The following is a 16,604-nucleotide window of genomic DNA, read 5'->3' on the forward strand; positions in this document are numbered from 1 at the left end:
AAAGCTTCATATAGCCAGTCATTGTTGCCTTTATGTTCTTAAATCTTAGTAGAATTGAACAATTTTAGTAAAGATGATATTGCCCCATCTCCAAATAAAATCATCGACAGTTACTTCAGAATCAGCTAATTTCTTACAATAATTATGTCATTAAAAGGGAAAACCTAACATTTCCTTTTGTCTTAACTGTATTTTAAGTACTATATTACCTCCTTCTATGTATTTCTTACTTACCTAAAGCCATTAATGGATAACTGCTGGAAACAGTGATGGCTTGTTCCATTAGACAGACTGAACATTATACCTGATAGTATCTGGGGTCATTGCTTCTAAATACAAAATTCAGTTTGATGACTAAGTAGACTATATTGCCAAAACTATCATCATGGAAGCTGAGAAAAAGCAGGCAGATAATCTAATATAGAGAAAATTTTTTAAATAGATAAATATTTATGAATCCTTTTTTTTTACTAAAGGCCATTGAACATCCAGTTCGAACCAATCAGATTCCACGTCAGATCCTGAGCAATCCTTCTACACAAGCCGTTGCCTGGTATTATCATGGGAGGGATTTTGCCCTTTGGGTGCATCTTTATACAGCTTTTCTTCATTCTAAATAGTATCTGGTAAGCTAAGGGTGAAGTCGTCTTATCCCCTTTCCCATTACATGTAGTATAAGCTTTCTCTTTTTGTTTTATCTGGATGGCTGACTATTTGCTCTTATACATGTAAAATCTCCAGTAATCAGAAATCTTAAGAGCCAAAGGTTATTTTATCTTTTCCATATGAGAAAAAGAATAAGTGATAACAGCTGTTACTAATTGAGTGCTTATTAATTCTACTTTTACTTCTGACTTTAATCCTCAGACCTCAGTGGGGTGGGTATTATCCCCATTTTACAGAGACAGAGGTGAAGCTTTGGATATTAAGTAATTTACCTGTGTCACACGGCTACTATGTGACAGAAAATTAACCTGTCTCCCCATACCTGTGTTCTTAAGTAACTGATCTGTACTGCTTCAGAGAGAAGATACTCTGAGCCCTTGATATAGGGGATTTGATTTGATCAAGCTTTGGGAGGAGGGTGGAGGTAGATGATGTTCAAGTTCTTGCTAATCCCAAGATTCCTTCATTCTCTTGATTTCTTATTTGCATGGAGAAACTCATGGTGCTAATTCTGAGCCACTTCATTAGGGTATATACACTGCAGTGTATTATCGTAATATGACCACAGTGAATGTTACAGCAAGTACCAAGTTTGCAGTAACATGGAGTCAGCATTGAATGTGAGCTTTTTAGTGATTGGAACAGATCTTTCCTTCCGATTGTTACAACATTTTCAAAAGTCAGCTGTTTTTATCACATATGATAAGAAACAATGTATACCCAACTGCGACCCTTTTTTAGTTTGGCTCTGCATGTGTATTAATTGTTTATCAAATTTGTCTCACTAGTAAACACTTAGACTAAGCATATTTGACTAAATAGAGTTCAGGTTCTACTTGAGTGAGAAGGCAAAATCCAATGACATTACCAAACCTTTTCCTCTCCCCTGCCCTACCCCTTACACCATCACACCTATGAGGTTGTGTTGTCTTTAGTTGGGAGAAAAAGCAAACATTTTCCAGTTCAGGGAAGGTGAAAAGACTGTGTCATTTTACTGTGACAAAGAGAAAAGATTTATAGTTAATCTTGACATGTTTGATTATAGGTCACATCAGATGTATTACATGTTTGGCTTCCTATTTTCTGGTGTTTATCATTTTGGTTATTACATGTTCAGAGGCAACTATACTCTTTGCTATTTCCACCTATGTGCAGAGGTATGTATTAGCAATGTTCACTTGTATTAATTTGTAGCCGGTATTTATAATTTTGGCATAAGACAACTTTGAATACCATCATTGAAATAATTTCTGTAAATATGTGTTTATTAAGATAGAAATTGACCTGCATTCCTCAATTAAATGTAGCTCTTTTTAGGATTGGATTATGATAGTATCTCAGTTCAGTATATTTATTTAGAGCTTAAATTTAAAATGTTAATTTTCTCGGTTTTTCTTTTAAAATTGTTTATTTTTATCTAAAATCTTTTTTTTTAACACTAAAGTTTATTTTGAGAGAGAGAGGGAATCCCAAGTAGGCTCTGCACTGTCACACAGAGCCCCACTCAGGCTCTATCCCACAAACTGTGAGATCATGACCTGAGTCAAAATCAAGAGTCAGATGCTTAACCAACTGAGCCACCCATGCACCCCTTATTTATTTATTTATTTATTTATTATTTATTTATTTATTTATTATTTATTTATTTGAGAGCACATGAGCATGCGCATGCATGTGAGTGGGGGAGGGGCAGAGAAGGGGAAAGAAATGCCAACAGGCACCACACCCATTGTGGAGCCTGATGTGGGGCTCGATCCCCGTGAGATCGTGACCTAAGCTGAAATCCAGAGCCGGACACTCTCGACCAGCTGAGCCACACAGGCACCCTTAATATAAAACATTTTTAAGTGGGAGTATTCATTAAAACCATTAGAGTGGTTTACACTGTAATGAATTATAGTCATGGCAAATGATGGCACTCTTATGTATATTTGATTTTTGAAGATCTGGGTGTATTAAATCATTCTTTTGTATTTATTTTTTATATAGGAGATTAAATCTAATTTTGTTAAACTTAGATGCTTTTCTTAAAGTTGAGGTTAAATTCACATAACTTAAAATTAAACCATTTTAAAGTGAACAATTCAGTGCATTTACTCGTTCATTTACAGTGTTGTACAAACTACCACCTCTTTCTAGTTCCAAAATATTTTCATCATCCTTAAATAAAACCTCATACCATTAAGCAATTACTTCTCATTCCCTTCTCCCTCCAAAACCCTGGCAATCATCAGTCTGCTTTCTGTCTAAAGATTTACTATTCTGGACATTTCTATGTTAATGGCGTCATATGTGACCTTTTGTGTCTGGCTTCTTTCACGTAGCAGAACGTTTTCAAGATTCAGTACTTTGTTCCTTTTTATAACTGAATAATATTCCATTGTATAGCTCTACCCTAATTTGTTTATCCAGTCATTTGCTGATGGAAATTAGATTTGTTTCCACCTTTTGGCTATTGGGAATAGTGCTTCTATGAGCATTCATATACAAATACTTGTTTTGAGTACCAGTTTTCAGTTCTTTTGGGTATATACATTAAAGTGGAATCACTGAGTCATATGGTAATTCTTTAACTTTTTGCAGAGCCACCAAAGTATTTTTCACAGTGGCTGTACCATTTGCATTCTTACCAGAATGCACAAGTGTTCTAATTTCTCCATATCCTTACCTACGCTTGCTATTTGCCGTTTTTTTAAAAATTATAGCCATCCTTGTAGGTGTGAAGTTGTATCTTATTGTGGTTTTGATCTTCACTTCTCCAGTGACTGATGATGTTGAGCATCTTTTCTTTGGTTGTTGACCATCTGTGTATCTGTTTGGAGAAATGTCTGTTTAGATTTTTCGCCCATTTATGACCTGGGTTATTATCTTTTTGTTGAGTTGTAAGAGTTCTGTATATAATTCAGAGTTCTGTATATATTCTGAATACTAAGTACTAAACTTTTATCAGATAAATGATTTGCAAATATTTTCTCTTGTTCTGTAGGTTGTCTTTTTACTTTCTTGATAATGGCCTTTACACAAAAGTTTGTAATTTTGATAGAATCTGATTTATCTATTTTTTTCTTTTGTTGCCATATCTAAGAATTCATTGCTAAATTCAAGGTAATGAAAATTTATCTGTATGTTTTCTTCTGAGTGTCTAGTTTTAGCTTACATATTTAGGTCATTGATCCATTGTGAGTTTATTTTTTGGTTATGTAATTAGTTAGGAATCCACCTTCATTCTTGTACATGTGAATATCCAGTTTTTCCATTTGTTAAAGAGACTGAATCTTTCCTCATTGACTGGTCTTGCAACCTGTGGAAAATCCATTGGCCATAGATGTGTGGATTTATTTCTGGATTCTCAGTCAATTCTATTCCAGTGGTATATACAGTGTCTTTATGCCAGTACCACACTGTTTTGATTACCATAGCTTTGTAATAAATTCTGGAATTGGGAAGGGTCAGTTCTCCTAACTTTGTTCTTTTGTGAAGACTGTTTTGGCTATTCAGGACCCTTTGCAATTGGCCTATGAACTTGGGATCAGCTTTTCCTTTTTTTGTAATAAAGGGTTGTTGGAATTTGATAGGAATTGCATTGAATCTGGAGATCACTTAGAAGAGTATTGCCATCATCTTATCAGTGTCAAGTCTTCCAATCCATGGACACAGAATGTCTTTCCATTTATTTGTCTTTATTTTTATTTTTATTTTATTTTATTTTTTTTGGCATGTTTGTATTGTAGTTTTCAGTGTATAAGTCTTTCATGTTCTTGGTGAAATTTGTTCCTAGGTATCTTATTCTTTTTGGATGCTGTTGTAAATGGACTTTTTTTTTTAAATTTCCTTTTCAGATTGTTCATCATTAGTGTATAAAAACACAGCTGATTTTCACTTCTTCCTGTACCCTGTAATTTTGCTAAATTTGTTCATTTGCTATAGTAGTTTTTGTGTGTGGACTCCATAAGATTTTCTAATTTATGCTGGCATACTTTTTAAATATATTTAATTTTTCACATATTCTACGGGGTAGGAAAGATGAAGTATTTTCTTTTAAGAGATCTCCTGCTAAGCTATAAACTACTTCATGTAAAAGTAAGAAGAGCTCTTTTTTAAAACTTACCTTGTTTAAATTATGTTACTCACAACTGAAAATAGATTTCAACCAGGCTTTAATAGGATAATCTTCTTCCTAACATAGAGTGACCAGAGTATAAGATAAATAATATAATTTTGAACTATGTAAGTAAGATCTTGTGCATTGCTTTCTTTGGGAAGAGTACATTTAAAGTACAGTCTAATGCTTCATTATCATAAAACCATTTAAGATTTTTCCATGTGTTTTAGCCCAGCTTGAAGTAGTTCCACCAAAGTAGGGAATGCTTCTTAGCATCTTCAGTGAGCAGGGAAATGGGCAAAGTTCAGTAGGAGAAAAAGACGGGAAATGATAGCAAAGCTAGGTTTTGGGGCTGTGTCACGTAGCTGCATTTGCTTTGTAACTTTGTTCTGCTACATGTAATTAGTAATTGGAAAGTAATTCTTGTTCTTTAACTTTTTCTTTTCTACCTAGGATTACCATTGGCAGTGGCGTTCATTCCTTACCAGTGGCTTTACTGCAGTTTATTCTTAATATATGCAGTACACTACTTCTTTTCAAAACTGCAAATCACAGGAACGGCAAGTACAATTCTGTACTTTGGCTATACCATGATAATGGTTTGATCTTCTTTCTTTTTACAGGTAAGAATTAAAATGATTAGTTTTAGTTAATAAGTTTTTAGGCAAATTATTTATAAATATGTTCCTTGGGCTTCTACTACTTAGCACTCCTACATTAGTCCTAAGTGCAGCTGAGCATTGTTGGTCGGCCCTGCTGTGAGGTGGATGTCAATAAACCAAAGAGGAAACAGAACCTAAAGGAAGAAGGCTAAACAATGTCCATTGTTGTGCTATGAGTCCAGGGTTACCTGGGCCCATACCTGTCAAAAGTTTTCCCCTAGTAACCTGTTAATGGTACAGTGCTTCTTAAGCTCATTTCAGAGATAGGGTGAAAGCTTTAGCTGTCTAAGTCTAGGGATAAGTAGAAATCAAAGGGGTGAAGTCAAGATGAAATTGAGAATAAATGTTACCAAGAAAAGACAATCATAGAATACCCTTACTCTAGAAATTTAAACTACAAGTTTATATCTCCACTTTAAAATATATAAGTACCTAGGGGTGCCTGGGTGGCTCAGTCGGTTAAATGTCCGACTTCAGCTCAGGTCACGATCTCGCGGTCCGTGAGTTCGAGCCCCACGTCGGGCTCTGGGCTGATGGCTCGCAGCCTGGAGCCTGCTTCCGATCTGTGTCTCCCTCTCTCTGCCCCTCCCCCCGTTCATGCTCTGTCTCTCTCTGTCTCAAAAATAAATAAAATGTTTAAAAAAAATTTAAAAAAAAATACATACATAAGTACCTAATGGGAAATTGTACTGTATTGGTATTTATTTTATATATGTATGCCTTATCTCTTCACCTGGATAAAAGTTTTCTGAGTCTTTAGAGCGCTTAGAGTAGCTGCTTGGTAAACATTTGTGGAATAACCAACTAAAAAAGAAAATTGTGGGACCTTTCTTTTTCACAAAAATGTGCGTCTATAATTTTATCTTAGATTGTGTTGCATGCTGTGTGAGGAATATAGGATCTGAAAAGGAAAAAGGAATAAAAATAAATTTAGAACTGTTCTGCTTTTTAGTCATCTGTTAACATTTGAGAGAATTAGATGGGGTTTTGAAGTTCCCCTGTTGCTGTATCAGCTGTAAGGAGGTCAGGCTCTTACACTGATTCTGTATTCCAGGTCATTGGTCAGTTACAGGGGGGGTTGGTGTATGTGGTGGGTGCTTGTCTTAGTGCTACGTAACACATAGCTAGGTCCACAGCCATAAATCTTAATCAGTGATCCGCAAAACAAAGTGTAGCCTCTGAAACGAGCAATTACTGTTGTGCATATGGATCTGTATGTCTGTAAAAGCATATATAGAAGAATTTACTCCTTGCCTACACACAAAAAGTAGTGATCTTAGTGAATGTCTCTTATTTTTCCAGGCATGTGATATGATAGTTTACTATTGTGTAGTTTATCACCTCTCTTTATTGTTCTTGATTTTTAGTGACATTTTATTTATTCAGAGTGAAACAAACTTTGTAATCTAAATTTTGGAGCCACCTCAAATTGAATCAACCAGTTAAACCAGTAACTTTGGGTGTATTTCAGTTTATGGGAAAGATTCTCTGCTGGGGAATGGTGAACCCTTTCAGTGTCTTGCGTTTTTTCTAAAGTGGGGTACATCTGTATTTACTTCAGTACTCCAAACTGACACCATTTTATTTAAGTAAATCTGTTTTACAAAACAAAATATTCTGTTACATAAGGAAAGATGCCACTTTTAGTATGTATATATATTTATCCCTATTAAGGACAAAATAAAATACTAAAGTATTTTGTTAAGAACAAAATAAACTTAACTTACCTAGGGTTGCCAGTATGATGACAAATGTATTTTCTCACCTTAGAATATTTTCTCTTTATTATCTTAAAGCTCTTGGTAAGCATAAGGTTGTTTAAATACTTTATGTTTACCATTACTTTTCTAAATTAACCCCAGCCTCTTTACAAACCTTAATAATTGTCTTTTGAATATCCAAAATGTAGATTTTATGTCCTCTAAAACATACACAATGGTACATAGTGGGTACATGTATGATGTATGAGAACAACAATGCTGCTACTTCCCATAATAAGGTCCCCTGTGTAGTCTCTTGACTTAGAAAATCTCCATTAATACTTTTCACCATTGTGTTAAGTGTAATAAAAAGAAAAAAGGTTGGAACTTTAAATATATATATATATTTGTCTGGTTTTCAATTTTTTTTGGAATCTAGACTGATGAAGATACTCGAAAACCAAAGCACGTATTTTTTCATGAATCGTCTCATTTACTCTACCTAGGGCAGATAAAATTATCTCTGTTTTGTAAGAAATAGGCTTGGAGATTTCCGTGACTAGTGCAAGGATAATACACACAGTCACAACAGTTGCTCTGTCCTCTGACACCACACCGCCTCTCGTATTCAGTGGGGTGCCGCTTTGTTATTATCCTAATTGTATCACCTTTTAACACTTTAAATTTAAAATTTTTAATTTTATTATGGTTCTTTGAAAACTGATAATTCTCTGTAACAATACTTAGAAAATAATCCCTACTTATTATATGAATCTGATACTCTGTTTAAGGTATTCATATCAGACCTTGAATTAATTCTCATAGCAGTTTTCCATTTTTGATAAGGAAGTATTAAATAGGAAAGGAAAATTGGCATCCTATTCATATTTTAATTTCAGTTTTTTTGCATGTAATAAGAAAAATGTATTATAGAAAGTTTAGGTAGTAATCTTAAAAGTATAAAAAGTTCTGTCAATTTCCGTAAGAAATTTGAGGTAGTGGTGTAAGTTTCAAAGAATTTATGGACCTATGGTATATTCCTGGTAAGTAATAGTTTATAGTTTTGTGGCTTTTTTTAAGGAACCAATAATTTTAAGTCTGTGTTTTTGTGTAAATTATGAGATTTCCTTGGGAAAGAGTTATTTTGTTTTTTTTCTTTTATAGGAACAATGGCTTCTTTGCATGCTTTTGGTTTGTTACCAAAATATACAGTGTGGTGAAGGTTGACTGAAGAAGCCAGTGTGTCCAGTTAAAACAGAAATAAATTAAATTCTTCATCAACAAAGACCTGTTTTTGTGACTACCTTGAGTTTTATCAGATTTTATTGGCCTAGTAATCCTTCAGAAACAACATAATTCTAAATACACCTCTTCCCGTACACCTGTCCCCACAAAATGTGTTTTCAACACTAAAACATTTGTATTGTGATTTGATTAAGTATATATTCAGTTGTTCTCAGTGAAGAGCAAATTTAAATATTATGTGCATTTGTAAATACAATAGCTATAAAATTTTCAATACTTCTAATGACAGAATAGAGGAGGCCATATAAACAGTACTGATGAAATGCAGGACAGTTCGTTGTAAATAGGATTTTCTAGGCCGGTAGGTGGAAAGAATTATTTTTCTTTGAAGAAATGACTTTTATCATGGTAATTTTGAAGGATGATTCATATGATGTGTTTATTGGGGGGATGTGGCTTTTAAAAATCTCGTCTTGGTTGTAACTGTTCATATCTTCTTTCTGTTTGACTTCATTATTTCCATGGTATTGGCCTTTAAACTATGTGCCTCTGAGTCTTTCAATTATAAATTTGTTATCTTAATACAATATTGTAAAATGTCTGCATTGCATCATTACCTATTGTATATTCAAGGAGAGTCTATAAATAGAAATCTGTTTACCAATGGTATTTTAAAATGGTTTTCACTGTTTTATCAGATTTTACTGATTTTTGTTTATATAACATTTTCTTGGTGATCTAAATGAAACTCCAGCCTCCCTAGGTCTTGTGACAACACCTGGAATTTTCACATTAGGCAGTAATAGAAATTTTAGTTGTGCATATTAGCCAGATAAATGATGTAAGTCTAGTAGTTAATATGGGCCCAACTACATGTCATTAAGGATTTTATGTTTTTGACCTGTTTTCAAAATACAGTATTTTTTTTAAGTCGTATTTATTATACATTAACAATGACTAGCCGATCTTCCCCTTTGTGATTACATTGTCTTAATTTGGATTTCACAGTTTTATTTCTTAGAGTTAAGAAATAACTATTTCTCTTTCACATTCATCTGACTAATTAAAAACATTTATGTGGAAATAGAAGTTTGGATGATTTCAGAAACTTTAGTTGCGTATACTATAAGGAATATTCATCTTGTATGTTAGGGGCTCAGTGCTTGCTGCTATGAGAACAACTCAGGTACTGTTTACACTAAATTGACACAAATTATTAACTATTGTTAATGATATGGGCTCTTACTCAATAGTTTTAGGTTGATATCCCGTTTTAAAACAACTAACCTGTCGGTGTTGAAGCATGAAGGAGCTCTGGTTATTTTTACCTTCTCACATAGAGATTTAAGAGAAGTTCCTTTCAAATTTATTTTCTACATCTCTTGCAGTATATTTAGTTTTTTATGTATAATACTGTTAAAGTACAGTTGAGATAGGACTGATTGACCTAAACAAAGAAAAGGTTTATAAAAAACTCTGGATTCAGAACTAGGCTAGTTTTGTTGATCAGAATTAAGCGTCTTCAATCTTACTTTTCCTTCAGTGAACCGATTAGTCTAGTAACTAAACTTACAAAGCCAACTTACTGCTTTGATAGAATGGTTTCCTATAAAATTTTTGTCTATACTTGCAGTAAGCACATTTCACATTTAAATAATGAGGCCGTTAGAAAAAACAAAAACATCAAAGGAAAAGATTTAGCAGGGAGTAATGATGAAAAAGCCAGTAAAGAGGAAGGCCGGTGGTGAGAAGGGCCCGTGAGGACACAGCCTTTTCTCTGTGGCTTATCAGGACTTCCTGAGGAGGAGTCACTGCCGTGGTTCTAGCTGTATGTAGAAAAATAGGTAGAAATCTGGATGTAGAAAGTAATGCTGCCACGGTGCTGCGAACACAGAGGGCAGTCACATGATTTCTGAGTCCTTTTGCCTTTTCTTGTCACTTCAGAATTTGCCCAGTTATGCCTTTTTCTCAGTTGTCCCAACTTTTGGCTAATGGGAGAAGCTTAAGCAATGCCAGTAGTGAAAGTAGTCTTAATTAGCAATGCTGTTTAACATTTGCAGTTTGGGTTCTATGGCACTTGACCAGTGCTGGAAGTGAAAGGAGTGCCTCAAAAGGGTGCCTGCCACTTAGGTAATGGAGCAGTTGGGGGAAGTAGCTGAGGATAGACCTTTCCGTATGCATCACACCATACGAGATATGAAGCTTGTGCACGGTGCAGCCCAGAAGTTGCTATATGGTCATACGTGGGCATCTGGTGCCTCTGTTCTAGTTGATGTTTGACTTGAAAATTAACCAATACCTTAAATCTGTGCTATCAGTCCCTCATACTTTCATATATACTAGCTGAGATTATGCAGTGACGTGAGTCACAAAACACTTTTAAAATTACAAAGCGTTACAGGCCTTAAAGATTTTTAAATGATTAACTTTAGAAGGCTTAATAAAGGCCTGCTTTTGGTTTTTAATGAACAGGTTAAATGACCTCTGTTAACAGAATTCATTCCTTACCTTTTGCCTATGGATAGCAGGACGGTCTGGTATTTCATTAATATGTAAATTATGTCATTAAGAAAATATTTTTCCATATTTGTATTTTTCTCCTACAGCCTGAATAGTGGCCGTAACATCTCCGCCTACAATGAAATCTGTATGTAGAAAATAATGCTTTGCTTTCTCAGAAATTTTTACTTTGACAGAGTCAAACCTGTTTGCTTCTACTGATTTGTTCTCTCCTTAACTGTAATTTGAAGTCTAACACTAAAAATCATTGTTTCTGCACATTTCTCTAGCTTTTGAAATTCTGGATTTCTTTGTCCTGTTCATTTGAACTATCTTCATTCTCACATTTGATTATCTTTTGTTCTCTTTTATTCTTTGGCCCACTGGTAACAGTTGACATTTTCATTAATAATGACTATTTTATAAAGAAGAAAACATTGGTTCTTTAAAAAATCCTATTAATTATTTCCTTTGGGTATTTTTAGCAAAAAGCAGTTCTAGGCCACATGAATGGTCTTGACCTTGATGTATATAGGTTCTAGGTCATTAATTTCTCTGGAAAGAGTTAAAAATATGGTAGATTTAACTCAAAAATGATAGATTGAAAAATTAGTGTTTTTTTAATGTTTTATTTTTGAGAGAGAGCACTAGCGGGGGAGCAGCAGAGTGAGGGGGCAGAGCATCTGAAGTGGGCTTTGTGCTAACAGCAGCAAGCCTGACAGAGGACTCAAACCCACGAACCATGAGATCCTCACCTAAGCTGAAGTTGGACAGTTAACCAACTGAGCCACTCAGGTGCCCTAGACTAGTGTTTCCTTTAAAAGCTAGTTTTTACTGATACTTTATAATCAATGATGTCTACATAGAACTCAAATCTGATTTTCTTCCTAAATATAAGCTAAATGTTTTTGTTAGCATTATTATCAAAGAAAATAATAGGCCAGTAAGTCAGAATGCACCAGGCTCTCTTCTCTGGCTGATGCTACACCAGACAAGTTGTGTTGCAGTATTGACTGGGACACTCTCAGGTACAACAGCAAACTAAGGTGGTAGGGTGAGGGTTAGCCACAGGAAGAGTTGCTGCCCGTGTCCTGCTCTAGCAGTGCGAGGGTGGCAGGAGCTGTGGACTCAGAAGAGCCCATCCCATGATACTGCTGCTGAGCCAGTGTCCTCAGTGGCCGCCACCACTAGGACTCAGAGGACACCTTCCAGACTTGTTACTCCTCTGCTCTCGATGATTGACTTTGAAGACCTTTGCCAACCCCTTGAGGAGAGGGCCATGATGAGAAGCCGATGGAGCTGCAGAAGGTGGTAGAATCTTTAGGACATCAGGAACCAGATGGTAAGGAATGGGAGCACCTGAGTGCAGTGCATTCACTTTACATGCAGGGAAACTGTGCACCTGTCATTACTGAAATTGCACAAACTAGCTGCCATCAAAAATGCCCCCCCCCCCCATTCATAGGTCTTCCTTGAGACCCATTACGTAACTCCTATCAGAGAATTGGGCAATCAACCTATGCAGGATGGGGACCCAGGAATCTGGTGTCTGACAGAACACACCCTGGGAGGCAGTGACCAGTAGGGGCAAGATTCATGGTGGCTTCCCTAAAGCCACAAGGGTGGTTTGGACCTTGGACCTTGACCTATGCAGTGATGCGTCTTTGGGTTACCTTTAACCATTCTAGAGGCTGTACGCTCACCTTTGTAAACCTCCTGCTGTGTGTGTGTGTGTGTGTGTGTGTGTGTGTGTGTGTGTGTGAGAGAGAGAGAGAGAGAGAGAGAGAGAGAGAGAGAGATTCAAGCGAGGTGATGTGGAAGGGACACAGGCTTTAAGAATCCTCTACCACTGTTGATCAGATCTCTCCCAGTATAAAGTCTTTGACCCAAGTAATCCTTCCCATCCTCTGAACTCTTAACAGTGATGTTTGACAGCTCTCCTAATATTGTCTTAAATATTACTCAAATTATTGTTTTAAACTTTGCAGGCTTATCTTCCCAAATAGATCACAGACTTCTCAAGGCAGGAACCACTACTTACATCCTCTTTGGTTCATGCCTAGGGCATAACAGTACTTGGCACATAGTAGGTGTGTATTTACTGATTGAAACTAGGAATTTAGGTAAGTGATGTTGATTTTAAATATTTAAATTGCTATAATGATGTAAAGACACCATTTCAATATTTGTTTATTAGCTGTCAGGTTCTAGAATGTGCTATTTTGATTCCACAAAATTAAGCATTTTAATATGTATCCAGCAACATTGTCTTGTACACTTGTTCTGTGATCACTGACAGTTGTTAAAACAAATCAGCACTGGCAGAACTTGGCCAGCTCCTCTCTACACTTAGTTTGAACTGTTACCCATGGAAGGAGCTCAAACATAAGCTACAAAGAGGCTAATTGAAATCAGAATGCTGGGTCATTTCTCGTTCAAACAAAACAGATGGCCCTCCTTGCCACACTTCTGTCAAACTTGGGAGTGGGGGGAATGATTAAATGCATTTTTAACTCCCACACATGCTTACTAGGCTCCTTCAAGGAGCTACACACAGCTATTGAGATGGCGGGAGGGGGGGGGGGGGGGGGGGGGGGACAGAGGGCTTTTATTTACTAGCAGAACTGTTTCCCTTTATTTTGAAGCTTTAAGAAAAAGCACTTTAACAGGATATCTAGTATTCTCAGTTTTGACTTAGATTCTGAATATTTATTTTAATTTTCACTATTTCTATTAGATTTTTCCTTGGGAATAGGTAATCCATGTACATGGTACACAATTGAAACTGTACTAAGGAATATAGACAAAGTCTGCCTCATCCGCCAATCGCCGAGTTCTCACCCCAGAGATAATCACTGTTAACAGTCTCCTATGTATCTTCCCAGAAATCGAAACTTCATTTTTAATTAATCTACTCAAAACCTCTTATCTGGATCCTCACTTAGCTGACAATATTAAAAAGATTTGGTTTCAAAATTGGTGTGAGGATTTTAAGAAAGTTAGTGTGGAGATAGTGTTTATTGTGCAGAGTATATCTGGGATGTAGTACAAAGCATCTCTGTTGTTAAATGACACCCCAGTGATATTTAATAAATATGTGAAGTGATATAAGCTACCTCTTAAGACCTGTTTGGTGAAACAAATTTGAAGAGAAAGCTTCTATTGCTCTGTAACTCTCCTACCCGCAGTCAGTACATGCTGACAAAACCAATAAAAGCATTGCCAGATCCCAACTAATGGATGCATCATCTGATTCTGTGCACTGCTACACAGAAATGTTGCCCCTTATTACCAATCTTTAAAGCAACTTAAAAACAACCCGATGCCCAGCGAAACTGTGCACTTGACTGTTTGTCGTGTTTGCACCTCCCTATTTGCCTCAAGAGCCTGTTCTCACTCTGCTTTCTCTCCACCTCCCCCCTCCTGCCCCTCTTATCAAAGGGCAGTTTCAGGAGAAGTCACAAAGTGATTTCTTTCTACCTCAGGTGTGATTTTCGGTTCTTTAGATCTGTGTCAGAATGGTTGCATCTTTCACCATGTGAATGACAGCAGGATGGGCTTTGTTTCCTGGAGAAGAAAATCCAAAGATCAGTGGGAACAGGCGTGGGGACAGTTCCTTCTCCGCACCCTGACCTTGCTCCACTGCGGTGGCTGCTTCCCTTGCTCCCCAGTGCTTCGTGCCATGGCTGTGGCTCGCTCCACGCCTCCAGAACAACCACGTGGGGCAGGTTTGAAGGGAACACCCCCTTTCATCTCCCTCACCTGTTCTGGGGCTTTGGCTAGAAGCCCAGGTCCTTGGGGTATCTCCGAGCATGCTCCGAACTCTGGCTCTAGGCTCTAACCGTTCCCCAGCATGTCCTACCACACACCCTGCTGCCCAGGCTGGTCCGGGAGAGAGACACAGCCCCCACCACACCTACCCCAAGGTAGTGTTGGTAAAAGGCTCCCTAAGTGCCTATGAGTTGCCCTCTTCCACTGGAAAATGTAGCCTATTTTCAAAGTTGTGAAAAATGTGGTAAAATCTACTTTTCTCCTTTCTGACTTACACTTACATTCAAATATTGAGTCTCTAGGTGCTATAGTTATGTATGAGTAAATACATGTGAAATCCTGTCGGCAAGTGGCAAAAGGCTAAAAAGGAGTTAGGTAAAGATGTCGTTTTACATTAAGCCACAACTACCTCTGATTCTCCCAGTGTTCTTGTTACACAAGCATGGTTTGGCCTTTGTGATATTATACTAATTTTGCCAGACTTTCTATAGTATTTGAGTGTTCTGTATACACATTATAAAGAGTAACATATTACTTTTTTTTAAATAAAAAAATTTTAATTCCAGCATAGTTAACGTTCTGTGTTATATTAGTTTCAGGTGTATAATGTAGTGATTCAACAATCTATACATACTCAGTGCTCATCACAGTCAGTGTACTCTTAATCCCCTTCCCCTGTTTCACCCATCCACACACACACTCCCCTTTGGTAGTCATCAGTGTGTTCTTTATTGTTAAGAGTGTTTTAGAGGGGGGCGCCTGGCTGGCACAGTCCAGTAGAGCATGTGACGCTTGATCTCAGGGTTGTGAGTTTGAACCCCATGGTAGGTGTAGAGATTATTTAAAAAAAAAAAAGTCTGTTTTGTGGTTTGTCTCTATTCTCTTTGGTTAGTTGTTTTGTTCCTTAAATTCCACATATGAGTGAAATCATATGGTATTTGTGTTTCTGTGACTGACTGATTTCACTTAGCATTATACCTCTAGGTCCATCCCATGTTGCAAATGGCAACAGTTTCATTCTTTTTTGGCTGAGTAACATTTATATTATATATTATTATATTTTATTTTATTTTATATATGCCACATCTTTATCCATTCATAAATAGATAGACCCTTGGGTTGCTTCCATATTCTGGCTATTGTAAATAATGCTGCAATAACCTAGGCATATAAATACCATTTCGAATTAGTGCTTTCATATTCTTTGTGTAAATACCCAGTAGTGGAATTACTGGATCCTATGGTAGTTCTATTTTTTAGTTTTTTGAGGAAACTCCATACTGTTTTCCACAGTGGCTGCACCAGTTGCATTCCCACCAGTGGTGCACGAGAGTTCCTTTTTCTCCACCTCCTCACAACAGTTATTTCTTATGGCTTTGATTGTAGCCGTTCTGACAGGTGTGAGGTGATACCTCCTTATAGTTTTCATTTGCATTTCCTTGATGATGAGTGATTGTTGAGCATCTTTCCAGTGTTTGTTGCCCTTCTGTATATCTTCTTAGGAGAAGGATCTATTCATGTCTTCTGCCATTTTAATTGGATTATTTGAGGTTTTTTGGTGTTGAAGTTGCATAAATTCTTTGTATATTTGGATATTAACCACTTATCAGATATGTCATTTGCAAATACCTGATCCCATTCAATAGATTGTGTTTTTGTTTTGTTGATTATTTCTTTTTGTTTTGTTGTTTCTTTTGTTGAAGCTTTCTTTCAGAGCTTTTTATTTTGATGTAGTCCTGATGGTTTATTTTTTGCTTTTGTTTCCCTTGCCTTAGGAGACATGTCTACAAAAACTTTGCTACATATGATGTCAAAGAAATTATTGCCTGTGCTCTCTTCTAGGATTTTTATGGTTTGGGTCTCATGTTTAGGTCTTTAATCCATTTTGAATTTATTTTTGTGTATGGTGTAAGAAAGTGGTCCAGTTTCCTTCTTTTGCATGTAGCTGTCCAGTTTTCT

At 36.5% G+C, this 16,604-nt stretch overlaps 1 protein-coding gene across 1 annotated transcript in view; it reads left to right on the forward strand.

Moving 5' to 3' along the window:
- TM9SF2 (transmembrane 9 superfamily member 2) overlaps positions 1-8,972 on the forward strand; it is a 67,809-nt gene extending 58,837 nt beyond the window's left edge. Inside the window, 10 exon segments of the mRNA XM_030313387.1 lie at positions 477-516; positions 519-536; positions 539-626; positions 1,712-1,745; positions 1,747-1,792; positions 1,795-1,823; positions 5,222-5,273; positions 5,276-5,367; position 5,613; positions 8,270-8,972. Of these exon segments, the coding sequence (XP_030169247.1) occupies positions 477-516; positions 519-536; positions 539-626; positions 1,712-1,745; positions 1,747-1,792; positions 1,795-1,823; positions 5,222-5,273; positions 5,276-5,367; position 5,613; positions 8,270-8,361 (492 nt within the window). The 3' untranslated portion in view covers positions 8,362-8,972.
- Positions 8,973-16,604: the final 7,632 nt, after the last annotated feature.

The sequence above is a fragment of the Lynx canadensis genome, chromosome A1 (assembly GCF_007474595.2).
Source record: "Lynx canadensis isolate LIC74 chromosome A1, mLynCan4.pri.v2, whole genome shotgun sequence".
Classification (NCBI taxonomy): Eukaryota; Metazoa; Chordata; class Mammalia; order Carnivora; family Felidae; genus Lynx; species Lynx canadensis.